At 39.9% G+C, this 22,044-nt stretch overlaps 1 protein-coding gene across 2 annotated transcripts in view; it reads left to right on the top strand.

The window, feature by feature from the left end:
• The window catches only part of PRCP (prolylcarboxypeptidase), a 74,958-nt gene that overhangs the window by 32,551 nt on the left and 20,363 nt on the right, over positions 1 to 22,044 (top strand). For both annotated transcript variants that reach the window (XM_017344368.3, XM_008263350.4), the window contains exons 2-6: positions 11,026 to 11,166; positions 14,185 to 14,286; positions 19,546 to 19,727; positions 19,915 to 20,072; positions 20,768 to 20,937. In XM_017344368.3, coding sequence (XP_017199857.1) covers positions 11,026 to 11,166; positions 14,185 to 14,286; positions 19,546 to 19,727; positions 19,915 to 20,072; positions 20,768 to 20,937 — 753 coding nt within the window. The remainder of the gene's footprint in view (positions 1 to 11,025; positions 11,167 to 14,184; positions 14,287 to 19,545; positions 19,728 to 19,914; positions 20,073 to 20,767; positions 20,938 to 22,044) is intronic.

The raw sequence follows: 22,044 nt of genomic DNA, 5'->3' as shown, positions 1-22,044 counted from the left end.
TTTTCCATATGCTGGTTCACTCCCCAGATGGCTGCAACCAAAGCCAGGATCCAGGAACCAGGGGCTTCTTCCAGGTCTCCTATGTGGGTGCAAGGACCCAAGTACTTGGGCCACCCTCTGCTGCTTTGCCAGGCACATTAGCAGGGAGCTGGATCAGAAGTGGAGCAAGTGGGACATGAAACGGTACCCATATGGGATGCAGCATCACCTTACCCACTATACCACAATGCCAGCCCCTCAACAGATAATATTAAATGAAAGAAAAATCAAAATTGATGTGATGTGCTACAATATACAATTTACTTATAACTATGGTGAAATAATTATATGTAATGTCTTAAATGACATGTCAAATGTTTACAAACCTATTTGTAAATTATCTTATTATATGCATAGAAAAATGTGCCATCCTAACCCCAGAGTCCCTTTGTTTTGTTTTAGAGTCACTTCCCCCTTGCAATAATTATTATCCTGATTTCTGACAGCATAAATGTTGAATTTTAGAAGGGAGATGATTGCCATATTTCAACTATATGAAAATATATGTCTTTATTTAGAACAAATTTAAAATAACTGACATCTCAGTGTCTGAGTTTTTCCCCCAACAGCTTTGACTTGAAATGTAAGTCCCCTTCTTGTCCTACAATTCTAATTTAAAACTCCCACTTTACTACTTATGCAATAGCGCCCTCTGATGGTGTAACATTTCCTAAAATTCATGCATTTGATACTCACAGCGACACTTGGTCTCTGATTTGAAAACTTAAAGTTTGGCCAGATTTAAATTGTGGCCAGATGAGTTTCATACAAAGTACAAAGCTTCCCGAAGCCACCAGCAGTTATTTATCTTGTCGTGCTCTTACAGAGCTCTTCTGCCAACGGATGACGCAGAATCTCTTCTGATGAAGCACTTAATGGTGGTTTAACAAAACGTGTTATTTCTTGACTTACTGAAATGTTGTACGTGTTCTCCAGGAAGAATATCTCCACCTCTGTGTCAGCTGTATACAGGGAGTATTTGGAATTTAGAGTGTGGTTCCCTCTCTGGGACCCATAGTCCTTGGTCTGGAGAAAGGGAAGTTGCTGACCCTGCAGAATTTTTGTAGAGGCTGCTTGAATCCATTTTTCTCCAAACACATACAATTTTTTTCAAAAGCAATTAGGTGTTTTTGTGACATTTATTTATTACTATTATTGAATTTATAATAGCGTCTCATATTTTCCAACACTGGCTACTAAAATATAATACATCCATGATAATTTCTATTTATTTTTTTCTTTCTACGATCATTTTGACATTAACAAGGGGAGCTCATACTCTAAACACTGGGAACCATAAATTTAGAAGATCTGAACTGGGGGTTGGTACTGTGGCGTAGGGGGTTAAGCTAACGCCTGCAAATGCTAGCATCCCATATGGGCTCCAGTTTATGTCTCAGCTGCTCCACTTCTGATCCAGCTCCCTGCCAATGCACCTGGGAAAGCAGCAGAGAAGGGCCCATAGGTGCTTGGTCTCCTGCACCTACATGAGAGAACCAGAAGAAGCTCCTGGCTCCTAGTTTCAGTCTGGCCTTTGCAGCCATTTGGGCAATGAACCAATGGATGGAAGATCTCTTTATGTATCTCCTCTCTCTCTGTAACCCTGTCTTTCAAATAAATAAAAATAAATCTTGAAAAAAATCTTAAATGAATTCATTTCATATTTATAAAGTATCTGTGCTGTACAAGGTAGAGATTGTGGTAGCTATTGTTCTCGCTTTTCAGACTAACAACTTACGAGTGAGTGTAGGAAGCTGGATTGCCAAACTTTTTTCATGATGGATTCTTCCATATCACTTCTTTTCTTCCCTTCCCCCTTTACCATTTTCTCTTTCAAGAAATAATTTTTTATAAGAATCTTCTTTTTAAGATTGGGGGCATATTGCCAGAAACAGTACAAAAGGAAGGGAATGCAGCGTTCTCTTCTGGTTAATTTAGATGTTTTGAAGAACAGTGTCTTTTGTATTGAATGATGATTTTGTTGGAACAGTGCCTCTGGGGAAGCTTCTGTATTCCTTGTTAAAAATGAAACTAGACCATCTAAGGTTGGCAATGAAGATGATATCACTGTGGGAGGGAGAGACATTTCCTGTTGTCTAGACTCATTTTTCTCTTGGAGGGATTTGTAATTGTTTCCTTGCTACCATTTCCTTTGCTAGCACACCACTATTATCAAGGATAAGTGTTTCCCTTTTAATTCTTTACATCAAACTTATTCTCTGATAATAATTCCTGCTGTCCTCATTGTACAGATGAGTACAGATAGAACATTGAAGCAGGAATTTTGAAAGGCCCTTGCTTGGCACTGTGGCGCAGTGGGTTAAAGCCCCAGCCTGCAGTGCTTCATGCCATATGGGTGCAGGTTCGAGTCCCACCTGCTCCGCTTCCGATTCAGCGCTCTGCAAATGTGCCTGGGAAAGCAGTAGAAGATGGCTAAGTCCTTGGGCTCCTGCACCCACGTGGGAGACCCAGAGGAAGCTCCTGGATCCTGGCTTTGGATCAGTTCAACTTGGGCCATTGTGGCCATTTGGGGAATGAATCAGCAGATGGAAGACCGACCTCTCTCTGTTTCTACCTCTCTCTGTAACATTGCCTTTCAAATAAATAAATCTTAAAAAAAAAAAAAAAAAAAAAGACCCTGGGATAAGTAGGTGGAAATAAATAGGAGTCACCCAACAGCCAATGATCTGACTCATAAGGTGCAGCCTTGCTCTCTTATCTTGTCCTAACCCTGGGCCCCCCTTTGTGTGAGAGACAACTTAGTAGGATCGCAGTCCTAGACATCTATCCTCTAACTACAGACCGAGGGCCTGCCTAACCTCCCCCTTCCTTCCAGGTTTTGGTTCCTTCTTTGAGAACTTGTCTCCTTCCAACATGAAAGTGTCCGCCCCTTCAGAGGGTATCAGGTTTGTCCAGAAAGATTGTCAGTCTCCATTTAAAAACTAACAATATAGTAAATACCATAGGCCCCCAAATTAATATAGGACATACACACACATCAAGTAGGAGAAAGGATCTTATTTTACTTCAGCATCTCTGGATTAGAGTGGGAAAGCAGAGACCTGTTTCAAGGCACTTTGCTTTATTGGAGGCATGAGTCCTTTGTGTGTGTGTGTGTTTATTGTCTGTCTTTCAGTATGCTTTTCATAGCTTCAGTAACATTTCAGTTAGCTGTAATGTATATCTTGGTGTCTTAGTAAAACCAGCTGTATTCTGAGTCTTCTAAAACTGAAGGCTGCTGAGAACAAGTCAGTGTGACTTTGTTTTTGTCAGTGGCCTAATTAAATGAATGAAAGATAGTAGTATGGTAATGATTATTGAGTCGGGTCAGTGAGAAGGCCAAAATTCCACATATTCTATAGTGCTGCTGTTACTAAGTGACCAAGGAATGTATCTTTCATTTTACAAGTTCAGGTGGATGAGACTTGAATCCCCTGCTCAGTGATGGAAAAAAGGCATAAGCCTTAGCCATTCTTGCTCATTGCCCAAAAGATATATAAACATTGGAATGTATTCCTTACCCTTGAATCTCATTTGGGTCTCACACCCTATTGCCTTCATACCCCACCCTGCATTCTTTTCCAGGTTCCCAAGGCCCTGCCCAATTCCAGGAATTCACCTCTGCCTGCTGCCCCCTACCCCTACCCCTACCCCCATCCCTAGCCCTGCTAAAATATATAAAGGACCCTTTTTCTCTGAATAAATTCAGTCTGGCTGTAAATTGGTACACTGCCTCCTCTCCATTCTGTGCCTCTTTTTCTAACATTTATGGTGACCCATGTGAGGAGGCACCAATCTGCAACTCTTTTCCTAACACTCAGGGTTGAAGTTCATGGTCTGCCCTATTCTTAGCAACATGTTATAATGAAAAGGGCAGAAGATCAGTCTAGGTTTGTTGGAAGTAGAATTGGGTAGGTGTTAAAAACAAGTGAAAAGAATTCTATTTTACTCTACTTTTTTTTTTTTTTTTTTGAAAGAAGGAGACAGTCTTCTCTTTGCTGATTCACTTCCCCAATTCTCCCAACAGCCAAGGTGGGGGCAGACCAAAGCCAGGAGCCACAGACTCAGTCTGGGTCACTCATGTGTATGCAGGGACCCAATTACTTGAGCCATCACCTGCTGTCCCCAGGGTGCACATTGCTAGGAAACTGGATTGGAAATGGGCCTAGAACTCGAACCTAGGGTGTCTCCAGCAGCATCTTAACCATTGCACCAAATGCCTGTCCCTGTTTTCTGCTTTTAGTTAATGTTACTTTAGGCAAGTTATCCTACCTGTCAGCATCAGTCCATTTGTTGTAATATTGAAGTTATAAAATCTCCCCAGAGGGTGACTGGAGGGATGGCGAGGTGATCTGCCTAAAACAATAGCACAATGCCAAGCATATATGTATGTGCTCTGTGCTACTCCCACTGCCACTCCTAGTGCTTCCAGGTTGCCACCTGAGCTATCTGTAACAGATGCTATGTTCTTTTTTTTTTTTTCTGGAAGGAAACTTTATATTTTTGAATAGTTTTAAAGTCTAAATAATATTTTTTGCCATAATAATAAACAAACTTTATTTAGAGAATATTTTCTGTCTTCTTCTTGCTTACCCATTCTCACAGATTTATTTCTCCTCCGCATAGTGAGGTGGGACCTGAGACATCTTAAAATTTCTTGGGGCATATTCTGGAAAGAACTGCTGTGCATGACTAGAGATGAATTTCCTTTGTTGAAGTTGTGCTTGTATTGTCTTTACAGCACTATTACTTATTTTAGTTTCATTAAACCCAGTTGTGAAAATAACCATCTCTGCCTCTGAGTTGTGATGTTGGCTAAGTTATCTGACCTCTATGAGCTAGTTTCTTAAGGTAAACAACACAGATCAAATGGTCTCTCAGGCGTTTGTCACCTTTTCTCATGATTTATAAAATCTCTCTTTCTACAAGAGACCAGAGCTGGAAGTAGCATGTAGTCCCACTTCTCAACAGCAGAGGGGACACACTGCCCTTATTGTGCCTGGCCATTAGTTGAAAACTGGCTATAGTTGGGTGACAGGAAGTTGTTGATGAGAAGGCGCCAAGAAAATCGTGTGAATTCATGTTGTACAAAGGAGATTTACCTGCATGTTTTTAGCTGTTTAACATTTCAGTGAAGCACTCAGAAAACAGGAGGTTTTGACATTCTAAGGGTACTTCCTGTAATTCTTTGAAGAACTTCTGCATCTCTTTCTAAAGTTCTCCATGCTTAGGTTTGGTGTGCAAATGGAACAGGAAGGAGCACTAACATTTACTGAGCTCTTACATATCAGGAACTCAGCTTGGTACTTTGGGTACATTTTCTCTATCACTATATAATTTTTAAAAAAAGATTATTATTTATTTGGTAGGCATGGTTACACACAGAGAGAAGAAGAGACAAAAGAGAGAGAGGGGAGAGAGCTCTTCAATCTGTTGGTTCACTCCCCAAATGGCTACAATTGTTGGGGCTGGGCCAGTCTGAAACCAGGAGCCAGGGATTGCATCCTGTTCTGCCACACAGATGGCAAGGGCCCACGTACTTGGACCATCTTCCGCTGCTTTTCCATGCACATTAATGGGGAGCTGAATCAGATACTGGAGCACACAGGACTTGAACTGGCACTCATGTGGGATACTGCCATTGCAGGTGGTGGCTTAACCCTCTGTGCCACAACGCCAGCCTCATGATCCTTAAATTATATATAATTATTCTTACTTTCTATAGGAAAATGCCATAGCTCAGAGAGGTTAAATGACTTACCTGAGTAGAGATTCAAGTTCAAGTCTGTCAAATCCAGTCCCTACCTCTTTTCCTATCATACTAAACTTCATTGTCTTTTTTCCAATTATAATAAATAAGATTGATTTCAAGGAGCTTGAGACTTTGGATGTGGTCCCACAAGTTTAATTTGACTTCCTGTCATTTTGAAGTTGTTGCAACCCTTGTGAACTTTGGTGGAAGTTTTTGCTCTGGCAAGAACTTTTCACCATTTAACATTTAAATGGCATTTATAAACACACATTCGTATTTTCAAGTTTGAAACTGTTAGACTGGATTATTAAAATATATTTCTTTGTGAGTTGCTTTTAAAGGCTATAACACTGTTTCATTTTTTAAAAATATTTATTTATTTGAGATATAGAGTTAAGTGAGAGGAAGAGACAGAGAGAAAGGTCTTCCATCTATCTGCTGATTCAATCCCCAAGTGGCCACAGTGGCTGGAGCTGGGCCAATCTGAAGCCAGGAGCCGGGAGCTTCCTCTGGGCCTCCCATATGGGTGAAGGATCTCAAGCACTTGAGCCATCTTCCACTGCTTTCCTAGGCCATAGAAGAGAGCTGGGTCAGAAGTGGAGCAACCAGGACTAGAACTGGCTCCCATATGGAATGTAGGTGCCACAGGCGGAGGATTAACCTGAGCCACAGCGCTGGCCCCCACTGTTTTATTTTATCAGAAAGCTAGGTTCTTATGTCCATGGATAAAGTGAAAATCATTATGGTAAAATTATTGTTGAGAATTCTGTGAAAAGAAGGCATCTTGTTAGAGAATCATGTACTCTTACTTCTTTTCTTTAAGTCCAACATAATCTTTCCTTACTTGTTGAAGCAGATCATGCAGTTGACTTGTACTTGGCGGCCATCTTGGGTGATAATTCAAACTTTTATTTATTTTTAAAGATTTTATATATTTGAGAGGTAGAGCTACTGACAAGAGGGAGAGACAGAAAGATCTTCTATCCGCTGGTTCACTCCCTAGATGGCTACAATGGCTGGAACTAGAGCCAGGCTGCCTGAAGCCAGGAACTAGGAGCTTCTTCCAGGTCTCCCATGTGTGTGCAGGGTCTCAAGGACTTGGGCCATCTTCTACTGCTTTCCCAGGCCATAGACAGAGAGCTGGATTGGAAGTAGAGCAGCCGGGTCTCAAACTGGTGTTCATATGGGATGCCAGCATCACAGTGGAGGCCTAGCCTACTCCATAGTGCCAGCCCCAAACCTTTATTTTGTTATTTTTTTTAAAAAAGATTTATTTATTTATTTAAAAGGCAGAGTTACAGAGAGAGAGGGAGAGGGAGAAGGAGAGGGAGAGAGAGAGAGAAACACATAGAGAGATGTCCTTCATACATTGGTTTAGTTTCCAAATAGCCAAGATGGCCCGAGCTGGGCTGATGTGAAGTCAGGAGCCAGGAGTTTCTTTTGGATCTCCCATGTGGGTGCAGGGGCCCAAGCACTTGGGCCATGTTCTACTGCTTTCCCAGGCACATTAGCAGGGAGCTGGATTGCAAGTGGAGCAGTCAGGACTCAAACAGGTGCCCATATGGGATACCAGTGTTGCAGTCGGTGGCTTTACCTGTGCCACAGCAGCAACCTCTCATCTCCAAACTTTTAAACACCAGAGCCTTATTCACCATGGTGGGGTGCTCACAGTGTTAGAAGTATTCTGAAACCTAGATCATCAGGAGAAGGAATGGCAGATTCATGTCTTCTTTTAGTGTTTATTCTAACTCAGTGGTTCTCAAAACTTCATATGGAGGGCTTGCTTAAGTATAGGTCCTGGATTCTGTCCCTCAGTTTTCTGATTTAGTAGATCTGGTGGGATTCAATCAGAAGGACTGCAGTTCTGACAAGTTCCCAGGTGATGCCAGTGCTACTGGACTGGGAACCTTACATGGAGAACCAAAGTACTAAGTGAAGTGAAGTGGTTTGAATCACCTTTCGGTCATACATTCAGTATCTGTTTCTCTTGCTCTCTTTAATTTTTAGGCTAGGTGGATGTAGTTGGGTTAGTTTTATGTAAATCCAAGGATTATGACTCAACCAACTCTTATATTCCATTGCTTAGCTTAGTACTTGGATCAGAACTGAAATTCCATAGATACTTGTTGGGTGAGTGATTGAGTAGAGTTACATTATAATATAAGGGGTTTATAGCATATGGGACATCATTATTACATACCTGTTCCATGTACATTGCCTGTTTTCCTGAAGAGTAGGCAGGTGGGCCGGCACCGTGGTGCACTAGGTTAATTCTATGCCTGCGGTGCCAGCATTTTATGTGGGCACCGGTTCTAGTCCCGGTTGCTCCTCTTCCAGTCCAGCTCTCTGCTGTGGCCTGGGGAAGCAGTGGAGGATGGCCCAAGTGCTTGGGCCCTGCACCCACATGGATGACCAGGAAGAAGCACCTGGCTCCTGGCTTTGGATCTGCGCAGTTCCGGTCGTTGCGCCCATTTGGGGAGTGAACCAAGGGAATGAAGATCTTTCTCTCTGCCTCTTTCTCTCACTGTCTGTAACTCTGTGAAATAAATAAAATCTTTGAAAAAAAAAAAAAGAGTAGGCAGGCTTTAGGATAACTTATTTTTGTAGGGTTACATATAGTGGTGATCATGGACATTAGGAAATAGACAGTTTGGTTCAGTATTAAGACACTTGCATTTTAGAACCTGTGGTAGGTGAAATGTAAGTGTGTGTGTGTGTGTGTGTGTGTGTGTTTGTGAATGTAGATGGAGTTGGGTGCAGGGAATCCTATCTGTTCTAAAATGGTCTAGGGAGATCTTGCAGGGTCTGGTTTAAGTGGGAACCAACCCATGCTCTAGAGAAGCTCAAGCCCTGGAAACAGCCTAAGTCTGCTTCAGACCAGGCAGAGCATTCGCCTACAGAACTGAGGAATTCAGTCCCTTTCATCCTAAAAGCTCAGTGGGGCTCAGTATAGTGGGGTGACTTTGTGAATTCAGATAGTAGATAGTTAACAGATAAATCTTACCATGATACAGTTTATGATAATTTTATTTTAATGGCAAGTTATAAAAGCTCAGTGGATAAAAAAATTTTTCTAAAAATATGTTTAAAGTTCAATTTCAGCTTAAAATTTTCTGTTTTCATTTTTTGATGTGTTTTATCTGTTTTGCAAAGTTTCCGTTTCCAGTCCTCTTGTCATGATACTGCCTTGCCATTGCCTTGTGAAATGTCTGACTTCACATTTGTCTAAGTATTTTTCTTCAGAGTGTCTTCCACTTATTTTTCCATCTTTCATATTTCCTTAAATATTGGAAATGAGATTTAAAGGCCAGATTAAGACAGAAGTAGAACGTTTTTGGCAAGAATATATCAGAGGTGATATGTGTCTTGTGTTGTTCCCTGTCTGCTCCACCAGTAACTATGCTGTCATTGATCACTTAGATTAAGGCTATGGCAGCCTGATCCATTCTTTATAAAGTTACATTTTTCATTTGTGACAAGAGAGTCTTCTTGATGTTATGACTTTAAGACTATATGAATGTTCATTTTTCTATTACCCATTCTCTTAATGCTTTTAACACTTTGCAAAACTATAATTTTTTAAATTCTGTCATTCCTGCTGTATTAGCTGACAACTAAGCAGAGCTCTTCATCATCTACAACTGGTCACCACCATGTAATACAAATTCTATTAGAAAGGTCAGTTAACTGTAATTCTTTACTTTTTAACTTCCATTTCCAAGTAAGGAGTGGTTTTAATGGACACCTTAATGGTGACAAATGAATTTTTCCTTTTTTTATGTCTTTAATGGTTTAATGGATTTCATTAAATGAGCATTTTAATCAATTACAACCATTATTCTTTTTGTGTCCAGTTTATTAAAATATTAGTCAGTGGTAGTCCCTTGTTGCTTCTTTGTGTACTACATTAATTTGAGTGTTTCCTTGTTTTTTTCCACTGCAAGATAGGTAGGCATCTCTTGTAGCTTCCTTGTCCCAAATGTCAATCAGTTACTTCAGTAGCAGTCCTTTTTTTTTTTTTTTTGTGAGCAGAATTATTGTTTATTTCCTCCACTATAAAAAGGCACATTGTCAAGTTTCACTTTCTTTGCATTATTTTTTTTAACTTTTATGTAATGAATATAAATTTCCAAAGTACAGCTTATGGATTACAATGGCTCCCCCCCCCCCATAACTTCCCTCCCAACCGCAACCCTCCCCTTTCCTGCTCCCTCTCCCCTTCCATTCACATCAAGATTCATTTTCAATTCTCTTTATATACAGAAGATCAGTTTAGTATATATTAAGTAAAGCTTTCAACAGTTTGCACCCGCATAGAAACACAAAGTGAAAAATACTGTTTAAGTACTAGTTATAGCATTAAATCACAATGTACAGCACATTAAGGACAGAGATCCTACATGAGGAGTAAGTGCGCAGTGACTCCTGTTGTTGACTTAACAATTTGACACTCTTGTTTATGGCATCAGTAATCACCCTAGGCTCTTGTCATGAGTTGCCAAGGCTATGGAAGCCTTTTCAGTTCACCGACTCCAGTAGCAGTCCTTGACTCTTTTAGTGGGAACTGTATTAGACAGCAAAATCCTAGTACTTAGAATGCTGTTTTCTTGAGGATAACAATGTTTATAGACCTTTTCTGTGGTCTGTTTAGTTCTTGGATTTTGATATTGGAAGTTTGTATAAGGAAAATTCAGACAGTAAGGGATATCTGTATTTTGGAAAATGATAGATCTTACTATCTACTTAAAATTGCTAAGAGTAGATTTTAAGTGTTCTAATAATATGATACGTATGTGAAGTAATGCTTACATTAGCTCAGTTTAACCATTTACAACATAGATTTCAAAGCATTGTGTTTTGTACTATAAATATATACAATTTGGGGCAATTAAAAATTAATTTAAAAAGCCGTGAGAACAAAATAATGAGTTCATATTTCTTTTTAAATTTCTATTTTAGTTTTAATATTTTTGTGTTTTTTTAAGTGGCTACTTGTATCTTTTCTTTTATTCTGAAAATCTTGACCACAAGTAAAAAACAATGCTTTATAAAATGATTTCAAAATAATGATATCAATATCAATATTAATAATACAACAAAAATGAAATTTAATTTCCTTTTGATGATTTTTGTTGTATAGCTTTATTTTAGTGGGATAATTAATTTAATTACCTTTATGTTGATCTCATTGAATTTTCTTTTGAAATGTGTCTTATTTGTTGTGTTTTATTTAGGTTGATCATTTTGGATTTACTCTCATGAAAACTTTTAAACAGCGATACTTGATATCTGATAAACACTGGAGGAAAGATGGTGGATCAATACTTTTCTACACTGGTAATGAAGGAGACATTGTCTGGTTTTGCAATAATACGGTATGTGCAGATTTGTGAAATTCCAGTGCCCAAACAATTTGCCTTTTATTATAATAAACTGTAATAAAATGTTCTGCATATATGAACAGTCATTTCTATTTTTAATTGTAAGGTTCTTTTAAAAGTACTGAAAAAATAAACTTACCAATAGTAGAAAAATAGCAAAAATACATGAATGGACAGTTCACAAGAGAATGAATAGAGATAACAAACTTGCATATTCAGCTTAAAGAATTACAAATGAAAGAATGAAATAAAATTTTGGGAAATTCAATTAAAATGTTTTAATCTCAGAATATTTCTAGCGTGAACAAGGATTTCAGAACAATGGTTATAAGAATGATACGGTATATAGTTTGTTTTGATTAATGATACTTAGAAGCACAGGGGGAGGAATTTTTATATTTGTTCAGTATTGTATTCTTAGAGTGCAAGGCATTATGTAGGTGTTCAATAAATACTCATTAAATGAATGAATAAAAAAATCCTAAACAAAACTAATTGAAATAATAAAAAAAATACACAGATTTGACTCTCAATTAGGAATTTACCTTTGTAAAGTTGTATCTGTGTTTTGGTTTGTTTTTCCTGTATTTGTGAAGCTTGGCCCTGACTGTATTTTCTGTTCCCTTTTATAATAATACTTAAATCCATTTACAAAACTTAATTTAGAAGGACATATGAAAGGAAGTGTTCTTTCAAGTTGTCAACACTATAACTAAAAAGTGTCAACCATGAATTACCTCAGAGTGCCGACTACATCATATTATCTCCAAAGCTAACATCTTGTTTAGTAGTGCCTTGTGTTCAGGAGGTCTCAGTCAATGTTTGCTGAACTGTACTGATTGGGAAGTAAAGATATGAATGCAATTCTGCTGTTTTTGCATTCATCATTTCTGATAATTTCCTTTTGGAATATTAAAAGTGCCTATCTTCCTTGAAGAGAAAATAATTCCCTGAGAAATGAGATCCTAGAGATTAGTGACATATGAAATCAGGACTTCCTTTCCATCGATTGCTGTGCTGTTATTCTGTGAAATTTCAGAGGCTGCCTTGTCACTTTTCTCTTCCCTATGTGACTAACCTTTTGTGACAAAGTCAGGGGCAACTTCTATAAGGTGATTTTCCCGGTTCCTGCTCTCCTTTATTATAGGCAGGAAAAAGTTTCTGTGTCCACCTGGTCCCATTGTTCTCACAGGCACCGTGGTAGGACTTAAGGCTTGCCAGGAAGGCCCTGTCCTGAGAAGTGGTAAAAAGGAGGAGAAGCTCAGTGTAAGCACAGCTGCCTAGAACTGGCTGCAGGCAGTTGCAACCATTTGGGGAGTAAACCAATGGAAGAAAGACGTTTCTCTCTGTTTCTCCCTCTCACTGTCTATAACTCTACCTCTCAAATAAATAAAATCTTTTTTTTTTTTTTTTGACATGCAGAGTTAGACAGTGAGAGAGAGAGACAGAGTTATAGACAGTGAGAGACAGAGAGAAACGTCTTCCTTCTGTTGATTCACTCCCCTAATGGCCGCTACAGCCGGTGCTGTGCTGATCCGAAGCCAGGAGCCGGGTGAGGAGCAACCAGGACTAGAACCCGGCGACCATATGGGATGCTGGTGCTGCAAGTGGAGGATTAACCAAGTGAGCCACGGCACTGGCCTCTCTCTCTCTCTCTTTTTTTTTTTTTTTTTTTTTTTTAAAGATTTATATGTTTTGTTTGAAAGAGTGACAGTGAAAGAGTGACTTTCTTTTTTTCTTATAGTTATTTTTATTTATTTGAAAGAGTCACAGAGACAGGCAGAGACAGAGAGAGAGGTCCTCCATCTGCCTGTTCACTCCCCAGATGGCTGCAACGGCTGGAGCTGCGTTGATCCGAAGCCAGGAGCCAGGAGCTTCTTCCGGGTCTCCCATGTGGGTGCAGGGGCCCAAGGACCTGGGCCATGTTCTACTGCTTACCCAAGCCACAGCAGAGAGCTGGATTGGAAGAGGAGCAGCTGGGCCTAGAACTGGCGCCCATATGGGATGCTGGCGCTTCAGGCTAGAGCCTTAACCCTCTGCGCCACAGTGCTGGCCCCTGGTTTAAGCTCTTGTGCCTCAGTATCCTTGTCTGTAAATGGGGATAGTATAGGTGCCTATCTCTTTGTTTTTTGTCTTAATTGATTGAATTAATGCATATGTTGTATTTAAAAATAGTGCTTGATACAGTCTAAGCTCCCTGTTAACATTAGCTATTGTTACCTACTATTTATTTATAAAAAAGACATCTAAAATCCTGGGAAGTTTATTTAGTGTATTTATTTGTACTATTTTTTCTTTTATGCTGTAAATGCCTCTGAGTACACAGTTAAGTTAGACATCTTTAGCTCTTTGTTATAATATTTGGCTCACCACGAATTTTGACTATTTTTTCAAAATATTTATTCATTTACTTGAAAGACAGTTACAGAAAGAGAGGGAGAGAAAGAGAGACATTTTCCATCTACTGATTCACTCCCCATATGGCTGTACTAGTTGGGGCTGCACTAGGCCAAAGCCAGGAGCCTGGAATTCCACCTGGGTCTCCTGTGTGGGTGGCAGGGGTCCAAGCATTTGGGCCACCTTCTGCTTCTTTCAGGCATATTAGCAGGGAGCTGGATTGGAAGCAGAGCAGCCAGGACTCCAACCCATGCACATATGAGATGCTGGCATCACAGTTGGCAGCTTTTACTGAAAACTATTATAGAGATCCTATTGACTTTAAGACAAGAGTGTGAGGATAAGAAGCATTGAGATGACTGCATGAACAACTTGGACTTAGTTTTAAGTGTTTCACTCTGATTTTAAGTGTTTCACTCTGATACAGAGTAAGATTAAAATTCAGCAGTGAAGCAGTAGTTATGTCATTTATCTGCAGAACAAACATAGAATGTGCAGTTTCAGACAGCTCTTTTTGCTTAGGTTTAACTTCTGTTTCATGTGGTTTGCTAAAAGGTCCAGTGACTTTTTTTTCGAATCCTGATTTTATCCTGTGAATCTGTTAACTCTTCCTAGGGGTTCATGTGGGATGTGGCTGAGGAACTCAAAGCAATGTTGGTGTTTGCTGAACATCGGTACTATGGGGAATCACTACCCTTTGGTGCCAGCTCATTCAAGGTAAGTATGTTTTTAATTTTTGGCGTAATCCCAGAGGGTTTTTTTTTTCCCTCAAGATAGAACATTTTCTAATTATATGCCCACTGAGAGATAGTTTTAACTTGCTTGAAATTTGAGTAATTTGTACATAATCTTTCCTTTTTATGTGTAGTTTGAACAGATTGAGATGTTTTAAAAAGATTTATTTATTTGAAAGGCAAAGTGGCAGAAGAGGAGAGAGGGAGGGAGGGAGAGAGAGAGAGAGAGAGAGAGAGACAGAGAATGAAAGAAAGAAGAAAGGAAGGAAGGAAGGAAGAAAAAGGTATCTTTTATCCATTGGATCATTCCCCAAATAGCTATAATGGCCAGGACAGGACCAGACTGGAGCTAAGAGCCTGGAACTCCATCTGGGTCTCTCATGTGGCTGGCAGGGGCACAATCACTTGGACCATCTTTACCTGCTTTTCCAGGTGCATTAGCAGGAAGACAGATAAGAAGTGGAGCATCTAGGAATCAAACCTGTGCTCTGATATGGGATAATTGTACTGCAAGCAGAGATTTAATGTGCTGTGCCACAACACCAGCTCTGAATGAGGCTTTTTAAGGCATGTTGTTATCATTTCCAGCAGTGAACAGTTTTTTTTTTTTTAAAGATTTTTTTTATTTGAGAGGCAGAGGCAGAGGCAGAAAGAAAGAGGTCTTCCATCCACTGGTTCACTCCTCAGATGGCCGCAACGACTGGAGCTGTGTCGATCTGAAGCCAGGAGCCAGAGGCCTCCTTCGGATCTCTCACATGGGTACAGGGGCTCAAGGACTTAGGCCATCCTCCACTGCTTTCTCAGGCCATAGCAGAGAGCTGGATCAGAAGCCGAGCAGCCAGAACTCGAACTGGAGCCCATATGGGATGCCGGCACTGCAGGCTGTGGCCTTACCCGCTATGCTACAGCGCTGGCCCCAAATAAGCAGTTTTTAACTCCTTGTACCATTACATCTTACATTATGTATGGCTGCAGAGGCCATGCATGGAGCTGATTAGTATTTCAAAAATGTCATTAAAACTCTGCTTTGTAGATTATCCACTTAAATTATTAGGGCTGCCATTGGAAAAAAATATAATGAGTATGTAAATGTTTGTCCATAAAATGTTTTCCAGAAAAATATAATCAGTAAACTGAGGATGAGTAAGCCACTTTGATTCCTTTTCCTTTTCTCTCAAGAAGCTTTGGCCTTGGACACAAATTCTTTTTTTTTAACTTTTATTTAATAAATATAAATTTCCAAAGTACAACTTCTGGATTATAGAGGCTTTTTCCCCCATAGCCTCCCTCCCACCCACAACCATCCCACCTCCCACTCTCTCTCCCATCCCATTCACATCAAGATTCATTTTCAATTATCTTTATATACAGAAGATCAATTTAGTATATACTAAGTAAAGATTTCAACAGTTTGCACCCACACAGAAACACAAAGTATAAAGTACTGTTTGAGTTCTAGTTATGCCATTAATTCACATAGTACAACACATTAAGGACAGAGATCCTACATGGGGAGTAAGTGCACAGTGACTCCTGTTGTTGATTTAACAATTAACACTCTTATTTATGATGTCAGCAATCACCCGAGGCTCTTGTCATGAGCTGCCAAGGCTATGGAAGCCTCTTGAGTTCGCCAACTCCAATCTTATTTAGACAAGGTCATAGTCAAAGTGGAAGTTGTCTCCTCCCTTCAGAGGAAGGTACCTCCTTCTTTGATGGCCCATACTTTCCATTGGGATGTCATTCACAGAGATCTTTCATTTAGGTCATTTTTTTTTTTTCCAGAGTTTCTTGGCTTTCCATGTCTGAAATACTCTCATGGGCTTTTTAGCCAGATACAAATGCCTTAGGGGCTGATTCTGAGGCCAGAGTGCTGTTTAGGACATCTGCCATTCTATGAGTCTGCTGTGTATCCTGCTTCCCATATTGGATCGTTCTCTCCTTTTTATTCTGTCAGTTAGTATTAGCAGACACTAGTCTTGTATATGTGGACACAGATTCTTTACCAAGATGCTTCTGCTTCCACTGACTCATTCATGTATTCCCCTAATGATTCTGGCTATATTAATTTGCCACCTGTGCTATTTGTATTTTTCTTTAAGCAACTTACTTTTTTTTTCAACTTTTTAAATTTTGTATTACTTTAACCAAGAGCTTTCTGTACTATTTTCTTTTCCCAACTGTATTAAAATACATTAAGAGTGTTTGTTTACTGGGGCCAGCATTGTGGTACAGTGGGTTAAAGTCACTGCCTGTGTCATCAGCATCCTATATGAACACCAGTTCAAGCTCAGGCTGCTCTGCTTCTGATCCAGTTCCCTGCTAATGTGCCTAGGAAGGCAACTGAAGATGGCCCTAGTGATTAGGACATGTCACCCATGTGGGAGACTTGGATGGAGTTCCAGGCTCCTGATTTTGGCCTGTCCCAGCCCTGGCCATTGCCGTCATTTGGGGAGTTAACCAGCAGATGGGAGATCTCTCTGTGTGTCTCTAATTCTTCTTCTTCTTCTTTTTTTTTTTTTTTTTTGGACAGGCAGAGTGGATAGTGAGAGACAGAGACAGAGAGAAAGGTCTTCCTTTGTCGTTGGTTCACCCTCCAATGGCTGCCACGGCTGGCGCACTGCAGCCGGCACACCGTGCTGATCCGATGGCAGGAGCCAGGTAGTTATCCTGGTCTCCCATGGGGTGCAGGGCCCAAGGACTTGGGCCATCCTCCACTGTACTCCCTGGCCACAGCAGAGAGCTGGCCTGCAAGAGGGGCAACTGGGACAGAATCCGGTGCCCCGACCGGGACTAGAACCCGGTGTGCCGGCGCCGCTAGGTGGAGGATTAGCCTATTGAGCCGCGGCGCCGGCTCTAATTATTCTAATGAACAATTAGAAGATTTCTCTGTAACTTGACCTTTCAAATAAATAAATATATCTAAAAAAAGATGTGTACTACCTAAGATCATCCTACACACCACCAGTATGCACATACCATGCTTTTGGAGAACTTTCAGCCAGAAGGACTCACATTTGATAATTTTCTAAGCTACTGTTTTGAAGGATGTTTTAATTTTTATTCTGATGGTTCATATTATAAATAAAAAATAAATATAAGTAAATAATATCCTTGCATTGTAAATAGAAAACAGAACAATTTGCTGATATTTGTTAGGCTGTATGGGGAAGTGCTATTCTTTTGCTTAGAGTTTTGTGTACATATCTAATCCTGGGATTTGATATGTACTGAAAACACTGGGAAGCAACCAGCTTGTTGCACTTAGGAACAAAGCCCCTTCTCCAAAGTCCCAATCATTGATATTCTGTTAGCAATGTAGAGCTGAGGGTTCTTTCTGGTGTGTTCTTTCCCTTCATTTGCTTACAGAATTGTCAGTAGCATGACGGATGTCACAGATATGCAAGGATTAGGAAAAAATTGCCCTGAACAATACTTAGTGCCATAAAAATTAAAAGTAAAGAATACCGGCAGACAGTAAGAAAGGAGGTAAGAAAATGTGTGTTTTGGAAGAGGAGGTGACATCCATTTGAAAGAGGGAAGAGGGGAATCATGTCATTCAGTTATGTGGCAGAAGGAGTCAGAGTGGTGAGAAGAAAGCACGAGATTCATGAAGGATAGCCAGATAGAGGTGTGTAGCTGTATTAGTTACCCATTTCTGTGTAACAAATGATTTCAAAACTGTAGCAGCTTAAAACAGCAGTAAACCTTTATTTAATCAGGTTGTTTTTGTTTTTGTTTTTGTAAGAACCTAAGCATGGTGTGGCTGAGTGCTTCTGCTGTCAGTGGATCTTGTGAGGTTATCAGTTGGCACTGCACTCATCTGAAGGCTTGATTGGGGTTGAAAATCCTTTCCACTCATGTGCAGGATCCCTCGCATGAGTGATGATAAGGTGGTGCTGGGTGCTGGTGAAGAGGCTTCAGTTAGTCTTCTCCTGGGCTTATCTAAGGACCTACTTGAGTGTTTCACGACATGGCTGTTAACTTTTCTTAAGGCAGCCTGTCCTAGGGAGCAAGGCAGAAGCTGCTGAGCTTCTTTATGACCTAACCTTGGTTACATGTCGTTGCTTCTGCCACATTCTGTGCATTAGAACCAAGTCACTGAATGCAGCCCAAGCTGAAAGGGGGTGGGATTAGCTTTCACCTTTTTTAAAATTTTATTTATTTTATTTTATTTTATTTATTTTTTGTTTAAAGGAAAGGCAGCATTACAGAGAAAGACACACACACACACACACACACAGAGGAGGAAGAGAGAGAGAGATGTTCCATCCCAGGGCTGGGCTCAGCCAAATCCAGGAGCCAGGAGCTTCTTCTGGGTCTCCCACGTGGATGCAGGGGCCCAAGGACATCCTTTGCTGCTTTCCCAGGCACATTAACAGGGGGCTGGATCAGAAGTAGAACAGCTGGAGCACTAACCGGCAGGCAGCCATATGGGATGCTGGCACTGCAGATAGTGGCTTAACCCCCTGCACCACAGAACCGGCCCCAGCTTTCACGCTTTAAAGGAAGGAGTGTTGTATTTTAGCAATATCTGGTTATCCTTTTCAGTTGAGCAATACTCTGAGCTTTGCCTTCTTACACGGAGTAGGAACTGTTCCTGTGCAAAGAATTAGACCGTCATGGAACTTACCGTGTGGGTTTTCTTTCTCAGGGATCAGTGTCTTCTTTGCTTGTTTTCCATACAATCCCTGAAAGTATTTTCCCCCTCCCAATTTTATGGTTGTGTACCATAGGCATCCTCATTTGTTCCAGTTGTTGAAAAGACCAACACAATATATAGTCTTTGTGATGAGGAAGGACATATTTTATTTTTCTGATGATCTTCATTTGTTCAGAGAATTTAATTTATCTTTGCCTATGTGGTAGACATTTTAAATGTGTCGATTTGAAATATAAGTTATGATAAAAGTTATTAAGCTTTACTTTATATTCCATCACATTTTTCTTAAAGTTTGTTTATATTATTTCTACAAGCTCAACAAGGTCTTTGGTAAATAACATTTAAAAGAAATCGCATTTGAGTGCAGAATACATAATGTTCTTCCACAAACTTAAAATCATTTTTCATAAGTGACTTGTACCAGCATGGCTGTTATTCTGGGCATTTTATTTTAGCTCAATTGTCAGAAGTTCTATTTGGAGAAGAGCTTATCTGCTTCTGGCTCTTTTCTGGATCTATGCTATGCCTAAGTGCTATTTTGTACACATTTACATACGGTTTCTTTGTTATTTTCTTTAGGATTCCAGACACTTGAATTTTCTGACATCAGAACAAGCTCTGGCTGATTTTGCAGAGTTAATCAAACACTTGAAAAGGACAATCCCAGGAGCTGAAAATCAGCCTGTTATTGCCCTAGGGGGCTCTTATGGTGGTATGCTTGCAGCCTGGTTCCGGATGAAATATCCTCATGTGGTAGTAGGGTAAGTGCATTTATGTTGGATATAAATGCATCTTAATGACTATCAAGGCAAACTTAGAGATTTGTTTTACTCCATTCTATTGTACTGAAGTTTTTAGTTTCTATTCCATTAGCAGCTATGTTAAAACTGGAATTAGATGAGTTACATGTATTTTTTTCTTTTCTTTCTTATTTTCCATACTGTTTAGAGCTCTTGCAGCTTCTGCCCCTATCTGGCAGTTTGAGGATTTGGTACCTTGTGAGGCATTTATGAAGATTGTAACTACAGATTTTTGGAAAAGTAGTCCAGGTTGTCCAGAGAGCATCCGCAGGTCCTGGGGTGCCATTAATCGACTCTCAACCGCAAGTAAGCTTTAGCTAAGAGAATGGAATTGTGTGTGTGTTTTAACCTTTCATTTTAAATGTTAAAATTGTTAAACTTAACATGTCGCACTCTTTAAGTAAACATTGTATTTTATGGAACATGTTATGCAGAAAAGTGCATAAATCAAAATGCATAGCTTGTGAGTGCAAAGGGAGATCCAAAACAAGTACATCATCAGCATCTGAAAAATCCCCTCTTGTCACTACCTCCACACCTACCCAGCCAGTCACTATCCTCGCTTCTAGAACCGTAAATTCATTTTGCTTGTTTTGAATGTTTTGGTAACTAAACTTGCATAAACTATGTTTTCTGTGTGTTGGCTGTCTTTTGCTTAACTCTATATTTGTTGTATACATCTGTTTGTTTTATTTAGTTGTAGTTTATACATTCTCATCCTTCTGTAGTATTTCTACCTATTTATTTTAATAATATTTAAAAGGGAGGAATAGTTCAGAGTGCTAATTCTGATATGCTCAATGAAGAAAGGGAACTTGTCTTGTCTATCATGGGATTATACAGTTGCTCTAAAAATATGTTATTGAATGTCGAAAATGCATTCTTGGAGGAGCGGTATGGAAAATTGAGTCTTCTGTAATACTAAATAAATAACAAATGATCTGTGAAGACTTCTTTTGACTAGTACTTTTTAGATTCCGACAATGTGATTCTGTTCGCAGAAGGTGGTTTACAGTGGCTTACTGAAACCCTTCGCTTATGTGACCCATTAACTTCTTCTGACATCCGACGTTTGAAAGACTGGATCTCTGAAACCTGGGTGAATCTAGCAATGGTAGATTATCCTTATGCATCCGATTTTTTACAGCCTTTACCTGCATGGCCTATCCAGGTAACAGGAAAATGTCCTCTCATCATTTTTAATAACACACTTCTCATTTTCATTTTCATATGCAACCTCTGATTTTCAGCATCAAGAGAAGATCCTAGGTATACAGGGGATCTATTGAGTTATTCAAGTCTATATCAGAATCTTGGGTTTGTCACTTTTCTGGTTATGTGACTTTGGACATGTTACCTAACTTGATATATGTGTGTGTATAAATCTTTGCTATACACCATTGATACTTTAAAAAATAGCAGCTGTTATCCTAGTCCTATGATGCAGTGAGCTGCTAAGGCATTCTAAGTGCTGCATAAATCTTGAAGGGATGCTCCCCATGCACCATGGCAGACTGGAAAGAACACTGACTCATATGCTGAAGGTGAAGGTTTGGTTTAGAGCTGCTTACTAGCTGTGTAGTTTGGAGCAAGGTGCTTTTCTTCCCTGAGCTTCCATGTCTTCTGCTGTAGAACAGGGTTAGTAATACTTATATACCAGATGGGTTTGTGCTGAGGAGCAGATAAAATACTGGGTGTGAAAACACTCTGGAAAATGTAAAGATAAATTACACTACACCACGAATTTTAAGGTTCTTTTTCACGTCAAAATTCTTTGTTGTGTATGCTCCTTTTAAGCATTCCTTTGTAAAGAACTTTCCTGTTAATTTTAAAAACAAAAGTTGTCCAACTTGATGGTTAGGTTCAGAGACTACAATGGATTCTCAAGCAAGAATGGGTACTGGAAATAAAAGAATTGGTGATATGAGACCCAGGTTTTGTTTATTTATTTGTTTATTTTTAAAGACTTATTTATTTATTTGAAAGTCAGAGTTACACAGAGAGAGGAGAGGCAGAGAGAGAGAGGGAGGGAGGGAGGGAGGGAGGGAGAGAGAGAGAGAGAGAGAGAGAGAGGTCTTCCATCCGTTGGTTCACTCCCCAATTGGCCTCAATGGCCGAAGCTGCACTGAGCTGAAGCTAGGAGCCAGGAGCTTCTTCTGGGTCTCCCTCGCGGGTGCAGGGGCCCAAGGACTTGGTCCATACTCTACTGCCTTCCCAGGCCATAGCAGAGAGTTGGGTTGGAAGTGGAACAGCCGGTTCTTGAACTGGTGGCCATATG

This window comes from Oryctolagus cuniculus, chromosome 1 (assembly GCF_964237555.1).
Source record: "Oryctolagus cuniculus chromosome 1, mOryCun1.1, whole genome shotgun sequence".
In the NCBI taxonomy this organism is placed as follows: Eukaryota; Metazoa; Chordata; class Mammalia; order Lagomorpha; family Leporidae; genus Oryctolagus; species Oryctolagus cuniculus.
Note: the sequence above shows the minus strand (reverse complement) of the source record. Positions and strands in the feature narration are given on the sequence as shown.